At 42.5% G+C, this 21,955-nt stretch overlaps 1 protein-coding gene across 3 annotated transcripts; it reads left to right on the top strand.

The window, feature by feature from the left end:
* The first annotated feature begins 6,012 nt into the window (after positions 1 to 6,012).
* On the top strand, positions 6,013 to 19,536 carry LOC130514184 (cysteine-rich secretory protein LCCL domain-containing 1-like). 3 transcript variants are annotated; one of them, XR_008946949.1, is made up of 16 exons: positions 6,013 to 6,245; positions 6,668 to 7,000; positions 11,560 to 11,678; positions 12,555 to 12,687; positions 12,765 to 12,880; positions 13,102 to 13,202; positions 13,288 to 13,467; positions 14,066 to 14,126; positions 14,197 to 14,263; positions 14,835 to 14,965; positions 15,073 to 15,116; positions 15,234 to 15,306; positions 15,376 to 15,451; positions 15,534 to 15,667; positions 16,771 to 16,905; positions 18,236 to 19,536. XR_008946949.1 is itself a non-coding variant. In XM_057013623.1 (15 exons), exons 2-15 carry the CDS (start codon positions 6,740 to 6,742, stop codon positions 16,820 to 16,822), a joined length of 1,548 nt encoding a protein of 515 aa, XP_056869603.1. In that variant the 5' UTR covers positions 6,013 to 6,245; positions 6,668 to 6,739; the 3' UTR covers positions 16,823 to 18,122. The 3 variants fall into 3 exon arrangements, 2 of the variants coding, with proteins under 2 accessions (XP_056869603.1, XP_056869604.1); XM_057013623.1 differs by lacking the exon at positions 18,236 to 19,536 and having other exon boundaries at positions 16,771 to 18,122; XM_057013624.1 differs by lacking the exons at positions 6,013 to 6,245; positions 18,236 to 19,536 and adding an exon at positions 6,331 to 6,590 and having other exon boundaries at positions 16,771 to 18,122.
* The last annotated feature ends 2,419 nt before the right edge of the window (positions 19,537 to 21,955 follow it).

The raw sequence follows: 21,955 nt of genomic DNA, 5'->3' as shown, positions 1-21,955 counted from the left end.
AAGAGCTGGTGTCACACTGGGATCACATTGGCGAAGGCAGGTCTGTGTCATGTCCAGTAAGTGGTTGTAAGCACATTTTTACAAAAAAATCCACATTTACTTCTCACATGTGTAGGAATCATAAAGAATGCTCCCCTAATGGCATTGCTGACATGTACAGGGAAACTTGCCCTAAAGACCTAACTCCTGAGAAAAGCTCACTATCATCTGTGGAAGCTTCGTCTACCCATTTACTGTCATTGCACACCATTTCACCAGCAAAGTTCATCGTCAACCTCCTCCAGTAGCCCAGGACTTGACACACAGTGAGATGACAACTTTGAAATTCCATGGAGTAAGTTTCCTGAGGAACTGATCCATTCTTTGGAGTTGGGGAGAAGGCCAAGCCCGAGGCTGAGGAGGCAAATGCTCCGGATTGTCGTGGCTGAGATGATGGGGAAATGCTGTCATATGGGTAAAAGGCATGCAACTGACGTTGCAAAAAGAATGGTGGCAAAATATCCCAAGTCACTTCAAGATATAATAGAGGGTGATATTATTGGAACTGGCTACCATTCCATTGTCAAGCAGTTGCAAAACAGGATTGAAAATGAGAAGCGCACAACAACGACCAAGATAAGAAAAAGAAAGCATTGGGATGATGACTCAGACACAGATGTGGTCCCATTAGAAGAAAGAGCAGCAATGCAGGACGCTTATGGATGAATTAACTGGAATGTAAAATTCCTCCCCATTGGAGAAACTCAAGTGGGCCAGCAGCAAAAGATGGAAAAACTCCAGAATATGTATCAACACTCAGATGCCAATCCAAAGGAGGTAACATGTCTGATGAAGTCCACTTTTTACACACAGCGTCAACATGTCAACCAGGGAAAAAGTATCAATTGCCTTAGAGAGGAGTGGCCATTTTGGTTTGACGCTTGGCATGATAGTCCATTTCAAAGAAGTTACTGGTATTGACATCAAAGAGACATTGACACATAATTTGGATTTGAAGGGGAAAAGGCTTCTCAGCTACTTGACCACAGTTTGTGTCCACAAGAGCAGGAGATTCCATCAGATTTATGCAAGGCTTCAGAGGAACAGCAGAGTGGCTGCTCAGAAGACGTGAAGGAGATGCTGCTGCTTATGCTCAGCTACTTTGATGAGAAGGAGGAGTCCATGTTCTTCCATGTAGATGATACATGTCTGGCAGAAGAGGTTGAGCTAGGGCAGGTGCCTCTGACACCCACTATTATTGTCTGTGGTAAGTCTCTTGCATATGTGTCTGAATTTGTTATGTGAGTGACTGAGCTATGACCACCACACACTTATTAATATAACCTGTTAAATTATAGGCCAGTCCTGCTATTCCTCAACAAGGTACATGCTGAGTCTGGATCGGAACCTTGTCAACACAAACATCTCTTCCTTCATTTCTGCATTGTGGCTAATGTTTGGGAGCTACTACTGTTTCAACATCCATTATCCATCTGAGCTGGCTTCTACACTGGAGTTTCTTCAAAGGTGAGTAAACATTTCCTGGGACCTGGAGTCCGGACTGCACCCAGAGCCAAGGCCGAGAGTCAGACCCAGACTAAGAGACGTAATCACACCTGGTCTTGGTGTGGGTCTGATTCTTGGCCTTGGCTCTTGGTGCAGCATTGGTTTTGATACGACTTTGAGTCTTGGCTCGGACCAAGACTCAGACTGTTTGTTTATATATGCATGTGTATTCATTCATTCCTGTAGTCTTCTTTTAACTCATTAAAATGCTTAATATGTTTTTATATGCTTTTATTCTACAGGTGTTTTTTCTTGATAAACCCAGAAAAAGGAACCAAAGTAGAGAATAAAAACTCAAAGTGTCGTCTCAACGTGAACCCTTGAGTTCTGACCCTGATACAGGATCTCGCTGATCATGAGTGGCGTGAAGGCTAAACAAGGACTCTGTGTTGACTGCTAGAGAAGAGGTGCTGTTAATTTTCACTTTGTTAAATGTACAACATGCAAGTTTTGTTTTAAAGGTGCATTTTGTAACTTTCTATGAAGAGGGTCTGCCACCTGCTTGTTGTCCTTGTTATCCAACAATGTTCCACAGTATTGTAAAAATCTTGTCTATCTTCAATTACTCAAATAGAATATGTTTTAGCAAAAAAACACAAAGTATGATCTGTAACTTGGTCTGATCAGCAGTTAAAAAGAGCCAATGCTTGAAAGTTCTTTGTGTTGGTGTCCAGGGTTGTGTTGCTGGTTTCTTCCTGCAGTTGCTTGAAGGGGCCACTCATCAGCCACGGCTTCAATCTACCGTGCTATTTAAGGACAGAACTCCTGTGTGTTGTGGCTTTGATGCTTTGTTCTGCCTGTTTCCCTTGCTTCTTCCCTGCTTGTTCGAGGTCTCCATGTCGTCTGCTGGACCTGTGAACGGGCAGAATCGGACTCCTGAGATTCCTGCAGTCCAGGAGGACTGCCTTTGTGTCCTTGGTGTCTTCCCGGCATGCTTGAGGCCTCCATGCCGTCCGCAGGACCGGTGAACGTGCAGAACAAGACTCCCGAGTTTTCTGCAGTCCAGGAGGACGGCATCTGTCTTCCTTGTGTGTTCCCGTCAATAAAACCTATGTTGGGCTTTAAAAAAAAAGGTGAGGGGTTGGGTCTACTATATCACTGTGTCCTAACACTGGCCCGACTGTTCTGTTACGGGACGGGTGTCATGGACCCAAAAGCAGGCCAGAACACAGTGATAAAAGGTCCAAATGAGTTTTATTGATGCCAGCGTTTTCCTGTAAAAATGACAGTCTTTTTCTAACAGTGAGTCTATGACGAACAGCAGTGGCAGTGGATATCAGAAAATTGTACAGTCTACATAAACCTCATGCATAAATCTAAAGGAAACTGCCTATTATCAACCATGACACTGATGCTGCGCAAATGAATTGGAATCCAAACCAAAGAAAGACATGACGTCATTAAATCCGGACATAAATCTGAGCAGTATAGTGGAGAATCTGTCTTGTTCGACACTGACATCTAGCGGTCAAGCAATGTTTGCGCTCTGCTTCACGTGACAAACGCAGTTAACCCCAATGATAAATATTTCGAGTGAGAGATGTGAAACCTGTTACTACAAATGCAAATGGATAATCCAACGGAGTATATTTTTCTAATTTTCTATTTCTTTGGCTTGATGTTATTAGTACTAGTTGTTATGTTATAAAAAATTAGGCTGTTTCACATAACTTGGAACGCATTCTAAATTTTTGAAAATCTGAAATAGAAATAGGTTTCAAGAAATTGGTTGTTTTATTGATTAAAAAAAAGTCTGAATCTTGAACATAGGAAACAAAAGTCTTTTGGTATTCTATATATATCAAAAGTCATTATTCTCATATTCTACATTTTAAAGTATTTGTTTCTGCAGAAAGCATATTCATATGCAGATCTGATAACTACATATGATTTGAGGCTGATACCAACCATCATTACAGTAATAGCAGCTGCACTTCTAATATTTTACCACAGGAGGGCAGAAAAGCTAAGTTTGAACTGAAGTGGAGGTTTTAGAACAGAATAATCTCCCACAGTGATAAAGAATTGTCTGTAAATGACCTTGATACTCTTTATCCCTTGATTCACCTCTCTGCCATTCCAACACACTGACCCAAATTCAGCCCAAGCAGAACTAACAGGAAGTTGTGCCAGAAAAAAACGTGGGCCAACAGAAAATGTTCTTCAACAGTGTTTATGTGGCTTTATATTGTGTCCAGAGGCTTCTGGTCTGGCACAGCCCACACATTCTGCTGGGTTCATGGGATTTCTTCTAAGGCCAGATGCTGAATAAAGGAGTCAACGAATGGAATATCTGGACCTGTGGCTTAACCCCGGCTATAACAGAACAGGGAAAATGGGTGCATGTGGGAGAAGGGTGAAAAAGTATGTGTGTGTGTGTGTGTGTGTGTGTGTGTGTGTGTGTGTGGGGGGGGGGGGGGGGGGGGGGTATGAAAAGATGAGATATGAAATACTGAATTAGACATCAACAATAGCTGCTATAAAATGAGAGAAATGACAGAAATGCAAACACTAGAAACCCATCTATGACAGCAGTTATATTCCAAACTGGCAGGCAGAACAAGTATGGTATGTGTTTACTGCCTGGAATTAAAAAACCTAACAACCTGACAATGTGTCATCTGTTCAGGGAGTTCAACTTAAATTATGACACATTGAATCACAGGAATTGCTGAGCAGTGGGTCCATCTTAAGCGCATAATTCTCATTTTCATGGATGAGGGTCAGGGTCATCCTGTTCTATGTCCATAAAGCTCAATTTGAGTGTTAGAAATAATTACATCTTTTATTTACTAAGGTAAATATTTATGTTTGCTTTTCCTCCAGGACTCCATGTTGAAGAACCACACATGTACGAACTCGGAAATGTGGGGCGACATTAATTTCACAGCAGATGAGTGAGTGTTTTGCTCCCTCAATGTAGTTGTGTGTATTGGGAAAGGGTTGCTATTTCAGCTGAGGGTGTGGGGGGTGGGGATTGGGGTTATGGGCCCGACCACAGAGAAGTTAGGGCCGCCTCTGGAGTTGTAGTGAGCTGCTACTGACCAAGCAGACAGTAAAGCCCAGGTTAATAAGAGCCCAGAATGCGGTGGGTCCCTGGTGTGAGAGCTCTTGTATTACACATTTACAGAAGTAGGTTAGACAGCAGAGGCGTCTCAACAGTTTTGTTTTTTTAATCTATATTCATAGTCAGAAAAATGCTGATCTGACACTTTACTGGTGAAATATATCTTCATTCTTCTGTGGCTTGATTTTATATCAAGAAAACTCCTAAAATCCCTACATGCTTTTAACTGGACTTATTTGGAATCAAGTTATTGAATCTTTTATGAATGGTTGATGGTTTTTTTTGGACCAGCTACTGCATGAAAATGACCTTAATGCAGAGTTGCATCATTAGCAACCAAATGCACCGGGGTCTCAAAATATATGAGGTCCGCCATCTGATTTGCTACATTTTGATTTTCTGTTCATGTAAGCATGGAAACTAATCTCTTTATTTATTTTAATCGGGACCAGGTGTGTTTAAAGCCAGATACTGATTATACAACTACAGATTAAGGCAAAGACTTTAAAAAAAAGTAAGACGTGAGTGGAAATTTGAGCAGTTTTTCTGCTAGGCAGGAAAAACAAAGGAATATTGTGTCTCCACACAAAAAAACATCTTTAAATGTGGCAATTAGCTACTGTTTCCACATGTGCTGTGGCGCTCAGGCAAGGAATGAGCAGATGATAAAAGTTAAAACATGCCTGTTTCCATTATGGAATTTGCAGCGTGTTGCACTGAGGGAGGAAACAGTGATGACAGGTTTAGGGCTTTGGAATTGAACAGAAGACTAGTTTGCCTGTTAAACTCCCTGCAGAGTCACCTCTGAAGAGTTAAAGTGGGGCCAGTCTGACTCTAAGGATGCAAAGCTGGTTCGGATTCATGTGTATTTTTAACTTGAAGCGGTTATCAATGGCAACAAGTGGCCATGCATCAGGAAAAAATGTAAGAACTATCAAAGTTGTGCAAATCAGCTGCTGTAAACTTGAAAAGGGCCCAGTAAGGCATTTGACTATTGGCTTTAAATACAGTGGTGCTTTGATAGTTAACAAGTAAGCTCAAAAAGAAGTCATGAATCAGACAGCTGCTTCATTTTGTACACTATTGAACAGGATTGTTTCGGTAACCTGTGAAATTGCTACAAATATATAAAATAGGTATATTTTGATATCAAGGTCAACCTTTTATGGAGGATTTTACCAATGAAATTTACTGAATGAACTCTTTTCTCGAGGTAAATAAATCGTTTTTAAGCATATAGTCATGTCATTCCTTGGGAAAAAGAGCCTTTCTTTGGCTGCTCACGCACAGCTCCCGAACGCACGCACGCACGCATAGGTCCTGGCACAGGCGAGTGAGCCAACCCTTTTGAGAGGCGTGTCAAGGGGGGCTGGAACTCTCCAAGCGCCGCCGAGTTGAGGATAAAATGTGCGTAAGTGATGCTTCCAGCGCTTTTGGTGCCAGGAGCCAGCGCGAACTAAAGTTCTTCACCCCGAAAACGGAGCCGCCGCGCCTCTAATTCACTTCTCCTTGCGCTACTTTGAAAGCGGATCTATTTTCTAAAAGCTTGCACAATCTTCTCTCACAGCCAGATCTCTGTCAGAGAGGGTGGGGAGGGGGCGCAAGGAGGGGGCTTCGTTCCATTTCATTAAAGGTAAATTATTTCTAAAGTCTACATTAAATCACAAAACTCCGTTTCTGATTCAATTTCCATAAGTCTTCACACTTTCCATTAGATACTGGTACGTTTAATTAGCGCTGCGGGACGTTTATAAATAGATTCATCTGAACGCATACGTGCATATCGAATATGAATGCATTAACTCTATTATGCATCAAACTGTGCACTTAAGCAGCCTACTTTTATTACATCCGTGCTACATCGGTGTGTACTTTAAACAACTTCCATGATAAATAGAGAATAAAATCGGCAAATCTCGGAAATTGTTCATCCTCGCTGTGCCAGCCTCCCCGCCGAAACCTCTTCAGCTCTACCAAGGTGCTGCAACTGTGTTTAATCTTGATAAAAGTTCTTCAGCAAATGCAGGGACCAATTACGTTTGTTTGTTTTCCAAGTGCGACTTCCGTTTGCTGGACATCTGCCGGTTTCTCCCTCCTGAGCTTGAAATCGCCCCTTTCTCCGGAACGATGAAGCATTCATGTGAGCGCTGGTTGAGGGGCACCACTCTGCTCCTTTTGCTCCGGGCCGCTGTCTCCGTGGTGATGCTCCCGAACAACACCGGCTGGGACCGGATTCTAGACAAGTATCTGGACGAGGAGGGAGACTGGTGGGAGGCCAAGCAGAGGGGAAAGAGGGCCATCAGCGACAGCGACGCCCAGCTCATCCTGGACCTTCACAACAAGCTCCGGGGCCAGGTATATCCCCCGGCATCCAACATGGAGTACATGGTGAGTGGACGGATAGATCCAAGAAGGGCATTATTCACACTTCGCACGGTATTTGCCAAACTCTTCGACCCCACTCTCAACCCCCGGATAGTCCTGCACACTTGTGGACCACAATTAGTGCAATTGGCTCAAACGCTTGCCAGCATGGAAGTGCACGCACACAACGCGCCGTCGTTGTGACTTTGATTTTTTTTGTCAGTGGAGGAAAAAATTCCAGCGACTTGCCAACGATCACATTACTACTGCATTTGTTTTAAACCAGCGCGCTAAGTGATTTGTTTGACTTTACCCTTTGGCCATCGCATGTGCGCACGGTGTCGGATCGCTTTTCACAGCGCAATTAGAATCACAGTACGGCCCCACCAGGGCTTGTTTTAGCAGCTGTCCAACCCCCGCTAAACATGTATAAACATTGCACTCCGCAGATCTGGACTTCTTCCAAAGGTGCTACAAGTGTACGGCCGCGGCCATGCAGCGAACGCACCTGTGAGGTTTAAAATTCGTTGCGTTTTTGGGACTATGACAAAGTTTTATCGCCCTTTCATCTCCGTTTAAAGAGCGACGGTAATACGGCTGCGTTTTTCTGCAGCAAAGCCAAATAAACAGATCCAGCTGGGGGTCATTGCTACACTGTGTAATTGTATAATTGGCAGGTTGGACTCGAGGACCTCGTGTGTGCGTTTGGGGGACGCGCGTAAACTCTTGCGCTCAGCCTGGCAGGCTTCTGGTTGAAGTAGGCTGGAGAAACGCTGAGACAGCAGCTCCTTTCTACTGTCTCCTGTTACAGTCAGGTTTTTTTAAGCTCCCAGGGCAGGCAGAGGTGAAACACGGAGAGATGTGACGAGGGCAAAAACATCCAGAAAATGGCACTGAAAGCCTCATTTTCTTGGCTACTTCTGTTCAGGTCACTGGGAGAAACATTTTTGCACTGATTTTTGCACACTTTATTTTGAAACAACTTCCACATTTGTTCCAATTTCCCTGCCTTTGCTGCCGTGAACACCCGCGCATTCATGCATGCAGATGCAAGCACACACAAATACGCTCATGCGGCCATTCACCCATCAGCTCTGTTTTTCTCTGCCATTGTATGAAGCCATAACCCAGCTGCCCCCTCTGTGGCAGTCATCACAGATAACATCAATTTAAATTCCCCTTCTTACCCCGCCCCTTCATCTGCTTCCTTTTCTTGCCGGCCCCTGCTCTATCTGGCCTCCCTCTCCTTTATCCCTGTGGCTCCGCTCCCATTCTGTCATTATCCAACACGGAGCCACAAAAGAAGAAGGAAAATCGAGGGATAAGCATTCACACTCTGAGGCGATCCATAAACCTTCGGTGTACCTTCAGCGTAGCAACATTGGTTCTGTTTCATGCTACAATCCTGACCCGCGGGCAAAAACGCAGGAGTGTCAGCATTTGAAGTGTTTGCAAGAAAAACAGATGGCATCATGGGAGAAAGGCCCCCACCTGCCTCGCTTGTTTAATTTGGCATGGCTTAAGCTGCAATCAGGTCTGTGTGCGCTGCGGTGGTTTCAGATAAAACGCTGATGTTTGGGGTGATGTGTCAAAGCTGTTTGCTGCCCATGCTCATCACACCAAATTACTTTTGCAGTTCAGTCCACGGCTGCCATGATCACACATGTAATTAAGGTTTAGGCCAACCAAATTGCTTTGCATCCTATATTTAATTATGCTAATTCCAACAATCTTTCCAAAGCAGCAGTTATGTGGCAGTTATGTATTTTTTGCAATTTATCAGCCACCAGCTGAGATCCAAAGAGAAAAAAGTGAGAAAACAAAAAGAAAGTGTCAGCGGTCCTCAGAGTTTTCCAGTCAAAGCAATACTCTAGTGAAGCCAGTAGAGCATGATTCCAAAATAGCAATGATAGCATCCTAATGTCACAAAGTTGGAGAACCTCCTAGCCTCGGCTGCAGCCGACTGTGTCCATGAATATGACAAACAAGAGGGGGAACAAGGCTTGTGGGAGTCCAGTGTCCACAAAGAAGCTGCCTCATGCCAGCACCGTAAACATAGTTCTTGTCCAGAGAGCACTTAGCATGAACGCTTTCCAAAGTGCTTTCCACAACAGTTTGAGGGAGTATGGAAATACATGTAGCAGTTCATACCTCTGCATTTATGCGCATTTATGCATTGTGCTTAGTGCAGTGTAGATTGAATGTGCTTCATCTGTAGAAAACACTTGCCATGGGTTTCAATCTCTTTAGAGTTATAACATTTTCTATGTCTTAAGGTTTAGAATTGCATAAAGTGTTGCTTTCTTTTCATCACTCAAGGTTATAAATGTTTATTGTTAAGAGAAGTCCTACAATGACAAATAGTCCAACGTCAGGGCTTACTAATTGGTTATTACAGTAGTTTCTGGTTGACGTAGTTCAAACAGTAGTCTGATTATACTTTACATCGCTTTATATTATACTTTTTTTTTTCACCAATTTGCGTAGTTTTCCCTTCTGTTTTACCGACTCCTTGCATGAACCATTGGTTGTGAACAAATCAAATGAAATCAATCTTTATTTATAAAGCGTCTTTTACAATCAAAATTGTTTCAAGGCGCTTTCCAGAATCCCAGGGCCTAACCCCAGACAAGCAACAGTGGCAAGGAAAAACTCCCCTTTAACAGGAAGAAACCTTGAGCAGGACCAGGCTCATGTAGGGGGACCCTTCTGCTGATGGCCGGCTGGGTAGAGAGAGAGGAGAGGGGGGAGGACAGGTAGAGGATAGAATGGAGAGGAGAGGAGAGGAGAGGAGAGGAGAGGAGAGGAGAGGAGGAGAGGAGAGGAGAGAAGAGGAGAGGCACAGAGCACAGAAACACATACAAAAAAAACAACAGAAAACCCAAATGCAAAGGAAGTGTTGAACTGCATCCAAAAGGCCAGCAGAGAAAAAAAGAAGGGACATAGTAAGAAGAGAGAGAGAGAGAGAGAGAAATATGGCTTTAAATTAAGTGTTAAAAGACGCACACAAGACTTTAGCAGGGTCGGTGTTTTTCTTTACAGGCCCCAGCAGATACATGTCCAGGGATGGGTGGTGGTGGGGGGGTGCTTTGGTTATGAGGCCGTCGCTGCTGGGATAACTGTGCAAACAACGGCAGCTCTGCAGGCTGCACTCTATACCAGATGGAACATCTGAAAACAATGTCTCGCCGTGGTTATACAATGAGAGCAACAAATCTTGTTTTTGGGATGTGAACCACTGTAAAACTTGCAATGAGATGCATTCACCAGAGTTTCAATATTTTGATTTAGAATTTGATCCCAGGGGCTGCAAGCAGGTTACATAAAATATGCAGAATTTGAGGTATGGAAAATGGATGAATCTTGAATTTTCTGAGCTGAGATAGCGTTGGGTCAATAAATCTTCAGCTTTTCTTTATTCCCGACATCATTTGGTTTCATCACCCAAGAGGAACTGTAGACAGCTCCGGCTGTAACACTGATCCACTCGCCTTTTATGTAAGATTGGCAGGAATCTTTCTTTCAAAATGCAATGTGAAATCACGGCTAGTGTCGTTCGTATTGACTTAAACAAATGCGTCAGCTGGATTCTCAGAAAAGGGGTGGAGAAACCACTCAGAGTTGGGAGTTAATGTGCAATGCTTCCAGACATCCTGTTGTAGGTAGGTGTATATGCATGTGTGTGTGGGAGAGAGAGAGAGTGCGTGTGTTGAAGGGGTGATTTTGAGAGAAGCAGTTGTTCTGGTGGAACTGAAAGTGGGTGATGGTCGACAGGAGGAATGCAGCGTGGGTATTTGTGTGTCTAACGCTCGATGATATTTCATGGGTTATAGCTAATAGGGGTCGGCGTGTGAAACCTGAAAATCTCATGACACCTCAGCTGGTGTAGTAATGTATACCTACACTACACATGCACATGAGCAAGCTAATTGACTGTTTTGTCAAAATTTGTTACATTAAATACGTCGCCCTAAAGATGTCCAATTAGTGGACCATACTGTGTCCTTCAGAGGAATTACAGCTCATATTATTTCTACTTTTTTTAAATGGTAAAAGTAGGTCAGTAGAGAGGAAGGACACTCTTTGCATTCCCAGAAATCCCCAGACTGGGAATATGATCCCTTAGTATCCGAGCAGAGCCAAACTTAACTGAGAGTGCAAACCAGAGAGTAGGGTGGTGAAACAAAAGCTTGCACCCAGACAACTCACCGGAGACATATGGAAGGTATTACTTACCAAAAAAAACCCAACCAAAAACCACCAATTCAGGAAAATGAATCTGGGATAAAGTCAGCTGAGCAGCAGTGAGAAAATGCAAAGACCTCTCATCAGTAGTTGGGAGATTTGCATTGTTTCTCAGTCATAGCAGCTCCTGGTATAATCTTTGTTAAATAAGTAATCCAAGTTTCACCTCACATGATCAATAGCTGATCAGCTGGGGATCATTGCTGAACAGTCTCATCAGACCTGATACTGCTCTATTTTACAAGACATAAGAATCCACCTGTCCTGTCATGACCGAGTAGTTCATCTAAGAAATATCCTGAATTCTGAATGTGATTTTCCTCATCTGTCCTACGCAGGTCTGGGACACAGAGTTGGAGCGTACCGCTGCAGAGTGGGCTGAGACGTGTCTATGGGAACACGGTCCTGCTGGTCTACTTCCACAGATCGGACAGAACCTAGGTGCACACTGGGGACGGTAAGAAAAGCCTGCCATCACCCAGAGTTTATACTTATAACTGTTTAATTGAGTTTATTAAGATTAAGGGTAGAACTTTGCCTGCTAAAAATTAAATCAAGAACCTGATGTAGGATCTGTAGGACATCCTCCAGGATTGGTTCCACTCGCCAAAACCCTAAATGACATCCGCATTTTCCTAGAAGTCAGTGAATGACACGATGGAAGCTTGCAACCTCTATAAAAATGCTGTGTCTAACTGTGGTCTGAAATCCCAGATGTCTTGACTCATTAGTAATTCCAGCAAGAGAAAGTTCATCCCTAAACCCCTGGAATTCACCAGAATAACAAACCTATCTCGGGGGGAAAAGAATGGCTAATATTCCACATAAATGCAACGAGATCTAATTTGGCATATCTGCTAGCTAGACGTTTCCTGCAACCTGCTTAACAGGACACTAAACAGCATTTCATGGGCATATTAGATGTTTCACCGTGGTAAAGTCTAGGTTTTATCTTCAGGGCAAAAACACCCACACATTGAATCACATACTCTTACTTCCAATTCATTGGTTTCACTCAGTCCCTCACATAATAGCAGAGCTGCACAAAAGAAACTGTAATTATTGTCCTGTAAACAGACGCGGTACCTAGAAGCTTATAAATTCAAGCTATTCAACATGTAGGTCTTTTACAAAACGCTTATCATGGGCATAAACGACGACTGAGAGGTGTGATGCAGATTCTTCTCTTTCGGTGCTATCAGTGTTTTAGCCTCCATGAATCTGGTTGTTATAATTTTTCTGGTATGTTTGGACCGTGGTTCTGCATTTCTGATCACCTTCTTTTTAGAGGAAGATAGTGATGATTGTGTTTGTCTGCTGTCGTTCCCTGCAGGTATCGGCCCCCCACCTTTCATGTGCAGGCCTGGTATGATGAAGTGAAAGACTACTCCTTCCCATACCCTCAGGAGTGTAACACCTATTGCCCCTTCAAATGCTCTGGCCCAGTTTGTACTCATTATACCCAGGTAACCACTCACGGGTTGTACCATTCCATCTACATTTGGGGGTCATTCAGGATCTGATTTTGGTCTCCCTGCTGCAGCTGGTTTGGGCTACCAGCAGTCGGATCGGCTGTGCTGTCAACTTGTGTTACAACATGAATGTTTGGGGCCAGATTTGGGCCAAAGCCATCTATCTTGTCTGCAACTATTCGCCAAAGTAAGCAAATGTTGAACCAAGAAGCATTTAATAGTGCATTTATTGCATTTAACCTGAGGTTTAAATAATTTATGGATGCAATTTGGTATTTTGTTGAAACATTCCAATGTTGTAATTATTCCTTGCGTATTCTGAAAGGTCAAAAAGGTCACAAAATGCACATTTGACTGATATTTCTGTTTTCTCTTGAATGAGCTTTATTTATGATATGACCTGAACAGGGGAAACTGGTGGGGTCACTCACCTTACAAGCACGGGACTCCCTGCTCTGCCTGCCCTCCCAGCTATGGAGGAGGCTGCAAGGACAACCTCTGCTACAAAGGTTCGGAGAACCTGGATGGGGGACAGGAGAACACAAGAACCATTTTTTCCCTCACTGTACACCGTTTTTGTGATTTTACTCGAAGGTGACAGCTCTAGCCCACCGCAAGAGGAAACAGAGGAAAACAACTTAATTGAGTCCGAAGCCCCTCACGATCCGCAGAAGCCCTGGTCCAGGCCCAGTCCCTCCACCCAAGCTCCTGTCAAGCCCCCCACAGATACAGAGGAGCTGCAGAAGAATGAAGTGGTCAACACACAACAGATGTGTAAGCAATGTGTTTAGTAAGCAAGATGTATTTCTGCTGTTTCTACTGTTTATTCTGGATCTCGTTTCATCCGAAAATGGAGGGCAAAGGATTTGTTCTAAGTTTGGGAGTTGCACATGGACCCACAACGATAACCTAGAGTAGAAAAAAAAACAATGGCTATGTGCTTAACCTTGACTAATCAAAAAGAGATTTAATTCATCGTTATTTTGCTATTTATCACATGATGCTCCTGATGTGTTTATATATCATCCGTCTGATTAACCCCGGCAGCTCCGTAAGTGCACTTAATATTTCAAGCCACTCTCCGATGAACTATTTCAGCAAGAGTGTGTATTTTTTCTTTGAGGGGGCGAGAGAGGCTCACTGCGGTTTTTTTAAATGGCTTCCTCTCTGCCGTGTTTGTAAGCTGAGACATTTCCTCAAGTATTGCTGACCACCCTGATCCTCGAGAATTCCTTTCTCCAAGGTGCTCAAAAGCAGCACGACATTATAACTCAGCTCACGCCTTTTGGAGACAGGCCGCATGAGGAGAGATGGTTCATGCATGTTGGTGCCTGTGTGTGTGTTGAAAGACCTTTATATTCTTGCCTTTCAGCTCAGTATGTGACCTGTGATACCAAACTTCGAGATCAGTGTAAAGGAACACCGTGTAACAGGTGCGGTTCAGATAAAACCAACAACACAGGCTGGAATTTGCTGTGATGTTTTATTTTCCTAAATCATCAGATATGAATGCCCTGCTGGCTGCCTGGATGCTACAGGAAAAGTAGTGGGAACAGTATACTACGAAATGGTGAGAATGTACTGCTCGCAAAGAACACAAACCTACTAGTCAACCTACTGTTGCTTTGACATGTACCTTGCAGACAAATTTGTTTGGATCTGAGCTTGCTTTTCATGCCCATAAATCCTCCTTAGCAACTGAAAAAGCAGAAGGTGTTATTTTATTTTAATTGTATCAAGAAATATGGTTAAGAGGTTAAATCGAGTATCAGCAGCTCTGACAACAGTGTTTAAACTTACTGAAAACACGCTCCTTTCTTCAGTGATACTGCCGTTTAGAAAATTACTTCCTATCCATTTCACATGATAGCCACCACACCAGGATAGTTAGTAGCTGTCCTTTGTTAAAGTCAAACAGTAACCAAAAGAAAGTAGTTTTGGGAATGTTAAGTGTTTGTGACACCTGCATAGATGGTAGTGTGCCCTGGCATTACTGTCTTCAAGGATGTCCACTTAAAAATGCTATAACAACACAATGGGAGATAAAGTTGTTCTGCATAGAAAATTACCTTTAATGTTAAAATGTTCTGAGGAACAAGCGGTAGAAAGTGAATGAATGAATGAAAATGTTCTTTTCCCAGCAATCCAGTGTGTGTAGGGCTGGTCTACACGCTGGTGTCATAGACAATGATGGCGGATGGATGGACGTAACACGACAGGGCAGAAAGGACTTTTTTATCAAATCCTACAAGAATGGCATCCAATCTTTAGGGTGAAAGCATTTAATTAATCAAGAAATAATGTTTGCTTGAATTGAAACTGGTGTCGGAGAACGTGGAGATTAATTAGTATCTGTGTTGTGTGCTTCCCGTTCAACAGAAAATATCAAAGCGCTAATTCCTTCATAGCATCCAGAGTAACAGGTTGGTGTGGAAACAATGGCATGCTGTAATTATAGATTTCCTGCTTTTTTGTGTTACTTGCACATTATGAGCTGACGGGTTGCAATTGATGAAGCTGATTGTGATTATTTCTCGCAGTGAAAGCCATCACATGTGAAACCACAGCAGCACAGCTGTGTCCATACCAGAAGCCTGCAAAGCACTGTCCAAGGTACGGGTGGCAGAACCTCTTCATCACTCTGTTCCACAAGTTTAAACATGCATATGTCCTTCTTTCTAGAATATATTGCCAGAGAAACTGCTTGGAAGAGAATCCTCATTTATCCAGAGTAATCGGAACTAGAATATACTCTGATGTGAGTCCCTTTTTAGGTTACCTACTGTTATTTGTGAATATAAAACAGTAATATTTACCTTTTATCTTTTGTAACTCTGTAGAAGTCAAGTATATGCAGAGCGGCGATCCACGCTGGGGTGATTCGGAATGATGCTGGCGGTTACATTGACGTGATGCCAGTGGACATGAAGAAATATTACACTGCCTCATATCAAAATGCCGTTTTCTCAGAGAGGTAGGAGATAACTGCCTGCTAGGTGACGCAGAAATGATATCCCAGTGGTGTTTACTAGTCTGATATTCAATGAACATTCTGTCTTGCAACACGAAAATGAAATAGTTAATGGTCTGGTGCTAAGTGTGGATGGATGAGAAATCAACACCTCTCAGGTGAAGAGACATTTATCGACTCCACCTTTCCATGTGGACCTAATCTTTTTTAAAGATATCATCTTTCATATGAGGGTGATTAGCTGGCACCCATTTGAAATATTGAATTGGCTTCTAAATTGCGAAAAGCAGATGAGCATGTCTTTACACAGCTCTAGGACCTTTTTTCTCACATAGTTACCAAAAGGGATATGGGAAATGTTAATACACTTCTCTATGATACCACTTCCTTCGCAGAGATACTATAGCAATGACTGCAACCGCAGAGGCATCGGCATAGAGGGTGTCCTTTTAAGTTTTAATTTTAAACTTGCCTCCAAACACTGAACTTTCAGTAGCATCTGTGTGAACAGAGTACAGCTCGTAATTGCTTAGGATAAAGATTTTCTGCTGCCGAGTAAGTAAGAGCGTTCCGCTTTGGCATAAAGGTTCATGGGACTGTACCAGCCGTTGTTTAACACTCAAGTGACCCACATGCCACATGAACCAGCCTGGTTCCTAAAAAAATATTATCCATGGTTATGACTAGCCCAGACACACACACGTTTCTTCCACACCCTCCCTCTTCCTCTGTCCTCCATCCACATTTATCTTCCTCACCTCGTGGAGATGTTTGACATCTGTTAGTATCTGTCCATCATTAATCTGTCTTCTTTATCTGCACCGTATGTCTTTCTTTGTTGGATTAATGCATGAGGTCACCTGTGTTTTTGAAAGAATGGCCAGTTTATCTGTTTTCTCAGGGCGCCACTATCTCTGTTTGTGTCCCAGCTGTCAGCCGAGTGACAGACACACTGATGCGAACAATCCTCTGAAAAAACCTGAAGTCATGTGTTTGTGTGTGCAAGTCAACCAGGCCCGGCTACTAAAAGCTGGGACATGTCCTGTTTTCTGACACATGCCACACCAAGACTGACTCCTCCTGCTTGTTTCTCTTATCCCCCGCAGCCTTCACAACCCTCCTGGAGGGAAAGCATTCCGGGTGTTTGCCGTGATTTGAGTGCACCAGAGGGCAGCTTCTTCAAACAGAACACGCAACACTCAGGCTGTTAGCTGGCAATCAAGCCCTGGTTGTCAAACCCAGTGAGTGAAATGTTTCTGGCTTTGCTAATCTTCAGGGGGTCAGAGGTCGTCTCCATGACAGCGTAAAACCCAGTCCCAAAAACTTGACATATACAAATTGAGAAACTGTCAGCATTCCCTAAAAAGGAGTTTTTATTGTAGCTGAAATGTTTATGAACTGTAAATATTTCTGAACAATGTGCTGTAAATATCTGTTGATAGTATTGCTTTTTTCCAATAGCTGTGTGTATGAATTATAGAAAGATGATATATCAATATAATGGCACTTACCAATTTTATCATTTTAACTCTGGCACATTGTTACTCGTGCTCTGGAGAGGTTTCTAGTCCTGTTTTGTACTTTTGTTATATCGGGAGCAAAATAGCTATGCATTTATTTTTATATGATTCTGCTTTTTATAGATAAGACTCATAAAGGTTGCTGCTATTTGTTTATATTATTATTGTGGTTGTTGTAATTGCTGTTTCATGAGTTTTTCCTTGTTTGGTTCATTTGTCCAGATAGTGTGGTTTATTTTCCTGCAGGTCAGGTCATTCTTTAATCTTTATCAGTTTTGCAATCTGCTACAATCTTTTTCCTGATAAACACACACACAGCAACTCTTCTTGAGTCCATAGGCATGGATTCTATATTGGACGGTATATTTTAATCAGGGCTGTATTTTTTCTTCTTTTAGAAACACTTACATGCAATAATAATATTAGGAGCTATAATTCTGTTATGGAGCTGACCTTCCAAGTGCTAACATGGAACAGTTGAAGCGAAAAGACTGAGCATCTCTGACAACTTATCAGTCTTCAATCTGTTCATATTTGATATGTCTGAGCTTTCGTTTGAATAGTAATCAATATAATGGACAGTTAAACATATTTTTACATTTTCTCTGTGCATTTTATGTATTTTCCTACCTCATGTTGTTAGGAAAATTTCAATTTGGCAATAAAATATTACAAAAAGTTAAGATATTGGCTTCAGATGCCCTAGAAACTGCACTTATTTTATTTTATCATTCACTATTGAAAAATAGCTGTGCTATCACGTTGGAAAGGCTTAAAAAAGAGCCACCACTCACTGGCTGTTTCACTATACCATTTCCAGTGAACTTGTATTAGTGTTGGATTTCCTGATGTGTATCTATGGTGGTTGTGGTGACAGGGTGGTGCCGCTTGTATTTTTCTATGCAAGAACTTTTCTCGTAACATGATTTTAACTCAGACTCTGTTCGGATGAGCATGATTTTCCCAGCACTCAGATATCGAAATTCCTCATGTATTTTGGGTATGTTTTTCAACTTTCAACTTCAACTTTCAACTTTATTTGTCCCCAAAGGGCAATTGGTTTCGCAGCAAGACAGGTGATTTGAGAAGAAGACGCTTTCTGAAATCTCTACAAATGAAGCAAACCAGACAATGATGAAGAATTTGCACCTGGAATTCCATATCAGCCTGATACAGAAATGTCTCTCATATTAAAACCAATGATCTGCTCTCAAAATGTTTTGGCAGCAATCCACCTTAAATTTGCTCTAAGCTGCCACTTTGTTATTCTGCAGCCAAATGCTAATAAATCATACATGATGAGTGGACCATACAGCAGCTGACCCTGTGAGACCAATGTGACATAGCATACAAACAAGCTTATTCTACAGCTTTTTCTTGGGTATACATGTGCATGTGCTTTTAATATCACATGTAATAGTACATGCCACAAGTATTCTGACCTCCCAACACAGGGAAAACAACTTACCGTATTTTCACGACTATAAGGCGCACCTAAAACACTAAGATTTTCTCAAAATTCGACGGTGCGCCTTATAATATGGTGCGCCTTGTGTGTGGACTGAGTTCCAAAATCTGCTGTGCGCCTTTGGTGGGTACACTACGGTAAACGCTCCGCCAATAGATTAGCGGCACACCTACGCGTAAGGATCCCCTAAAATGGTCAAGCGAGACGTATGAAAGACGTATGAATGAGGCTTATTTTACACTGCAGACCATCGAATATGCGGCTGAAAATGGCTATCGAGCAATCTTAAGTGTTTTCGCTTTATGAGGAGGCAGCATCTCTCCATACGCACAAGGACAACTGTTGCGCAGCGGCTGCCCGCGGATTACCAGGAGAGGGTGACCATCTTCCACACCTACTGCCGCGACAAGATAACCGCGCCCAGCCACATCACCAACATGGATGAGATCCCTCTGAATTTTGACATCCGTTTGACCCACAAAGCGGAGAACAAGTGACCAGCACGGTGGCGATACGCACAACGGGGCATGAGAAGTCATCGTTCACCGTAGTTCTCGCCTGCCACGGAAACGGACAAAGCGCTGGATGACGGAAGGCGAACACTCCTTCACAAAGACTATGAGGCAGCAAGTTATGCCACCATATGCGGGTGGATTGTAGACGCATGGGCTATGATACCGTCTTCATGTATTGTAAGAGCTTTCATAAAATCAATGCTAAACCGGAACCGGTCGGTGAGTCCGATTCAGATGATTAAGAAGAGGAATTCGGGATGTTGGACATTGAAATAGTGCAGCTGTTTAATTCAGATACAGAAGATGAAAACTTTGATGGTTGTGTGGCGGAAGAATGAATATTTTGTTCAATAAATGTGTTGAAACTCACTGTTTTACTTCCGTTGTAATTTTTTACTGTATGTTTCAGCATGCGCCTAATAATACGGTGCGCCTTATGTATGTTTTAAATACAGAATACATATAAATACAGCACCCAGATTGCAACTTGTGTTTCCTCATCCAGTCATTAAAATTGCCCCCAAAACACACTTTAAAAAAAGAAAAGCATGACACATGTTTAATCTCCAAAGATCGGCTGAGCCCAGCACTGAAAGGCGTGACTGATAGGCTGTCTGCGTGCACACGGGGCCTGTGAGAGAAACGAAGGGCATACATTAGACAGGTGTCAAAAGTCACAGTGGGATGTGGTGATAGGTGGCGCTCAGAGGCTGTGAAGGTTGAGAGGCAACAAGCTGAGGGGAGCGGGGACAGGGAGGAGAAGGGTGGCAGAAGGAAAGCAAGAAGCCAAATTAAAGGAGAGAAATGACTGTGAAGTTTGGATCCTCTGACAAGTTTATGGGAGTTACATTGGGATTATATTTCTCTTGCTTTCCTAACTTTTACAAGCCATAAAAGTGAGAAAGCACTTAAGTGTCACTTTATTAAAATTCCCAGGAACATTTGACATATGCAGCTGTACACTGCTGGTTGAAAACAAATGAAGCCCAGCATTGAATAATTAATGTTTATAGGTTTGGGACAGCACCCATCAGACAGACCAGGGTGCATAGGTGCAAACCTGACTGCCAGACAGTGACAGACCCATTAGGGCTGAGAAGGCTGAGTGCCATGAAGACAAATGGGATGAAAGTCAAGTTTGCAGCTAACAGGGCTTGCATGGTGCCACCAATGTTTTCAAGTTGTTGTTTAAAATAGGGAAGGCCATTAATAACCTCCTCTCTGTGTCCTGCTCAGCTGCAGTCTGGCGCTTGTTGTAGAGCTAAATGTGGCGCTGCATGACAGCAGACTGGCAGACTGTGTCAAACAGACTTTATACACCTGAGCAAGTGGAATGCAGACAGCACCGCCTTTGTGCATAGACCAGATACGTTAAGTATTGGGAGTTTTATCACTTTACTGTTTGTCTGTTGCAGGACAATAGGGAATCAGATAGCGGCAATGCAGTTAGCCATCAGTGAGGGTAAAAAGTTGGCAGCAGTAATGAGTGTTCTACTTTTTGTCAGACCTTTACTTTGGCAGGTGAACAAAACATACAATTTGACTGGGAGTCAGTTTCTTTCCCCTTCGTGATCCAAAAATATAACATGTTCATAGATGGGGAGGGTACTTTTGCTGGAGGAAAAAAAAAAGCTTTTCCTGAGTGGCAAGGTGACTCATACTGTAATTATTGAGCTATTTTAGGCCTTTGAAAGTTTAAAAGAGACCACTAACAAATGTGAGATGTTTGATTTATAATACAGTATACAACCAACCTACTGTCCTGTCACCAGTTCAGCCAATTGCTTACAGACAGTAAAAATCCTATAGCGTTCATTAAAATTAGCATCCTTACAGATGGTATTAGAATACAAGACAATTTGACTGACAGTCAGTGCCTAACAATGCCTGCACAGTTCTCTAAATGATTTCATAATTAATAATTGCCAGTGTGCAGACTATTCCGATCAGAGCTCTCAAATAATTAAGTAATGTCACACTTCTCCCTCTGACCTGATACACTACCATGGCAATTATCACCTTCCCATAAATCCTCATGGTTTTTATAATGTGGCTCCTGTGGTGTGGACCCAACATCACTGAATCAACATGTCAGAATTTTTCAGGGTAATTGCTAGAGCTTTATTTTGTCTTTTTCCGTTTCCTCACATTTCTCTTTTCAGAACTGTAATAGAATAAAATGCATGCTCAAAAACCCAATCAAGACCATCTGGCAAAGTCAGCTCTAAAACCAATAATTTGCAACATATTTACACGTTGCCTGTTTTCTGTCTGGGAGTGGTTTCCCCTTCTGTTGTGCAGACATCTCTGTGCATCCATCTTCCTCGTCCAACGACAGAGAGTACTGCAGCCATGTGTTAAATACTTTTACTGCCGAGGAAAACAACTGTACATTAGGTGATTCATCATCAACATCGTACAAGAATGAGATGCCAGAATTTGTATAAAAATGAGTGACGATGATGATGTTGTTACTACATGCTTCAGATGCAAATGTGTGGGCACTTTAAAGACCTGCTAAAGGAATGACTGGGAAAAGGGGAAATTGCCCTAACAGTACCACTACAAGAGGATACAATAGCGACCTCCCAGACTTCAGTACTGACAAAAAGTAAAGAAAAAAAGATCAGGACACTCACTAAAAAGAATTCAAAATTTTGAATTTCATTAAAAAGATCAATTTATCTCACTAATCATTACACAGCAATACCAATTAGACAGGACTCATATACAAGGGAGGTGTCAAAATGGAGAGAAAATTGCTGTTTTTCTTCTCGATTTGGGTCAG

The sequence above is a fragment of the Takifugu flavidus genome, chromosome 17, assembly GCF_003711565.1.
Source record: "Takifugu flavidus isolate HTHZ2018 chromosome 17, ASM371156v2, whole genome shotgun sequence".
NCBI classification, from domain to species: Eukaryota; Metazoa; Chordata; class Actinopteri; order Tetraodontiformes; family Tetraodontidae; genus Takifugu; species Takifugu flavidus.
Note: the sequence above shows the minus strand (reverse complement) of the source record. Positions and strands in the feature narration are given on the sequence as shown.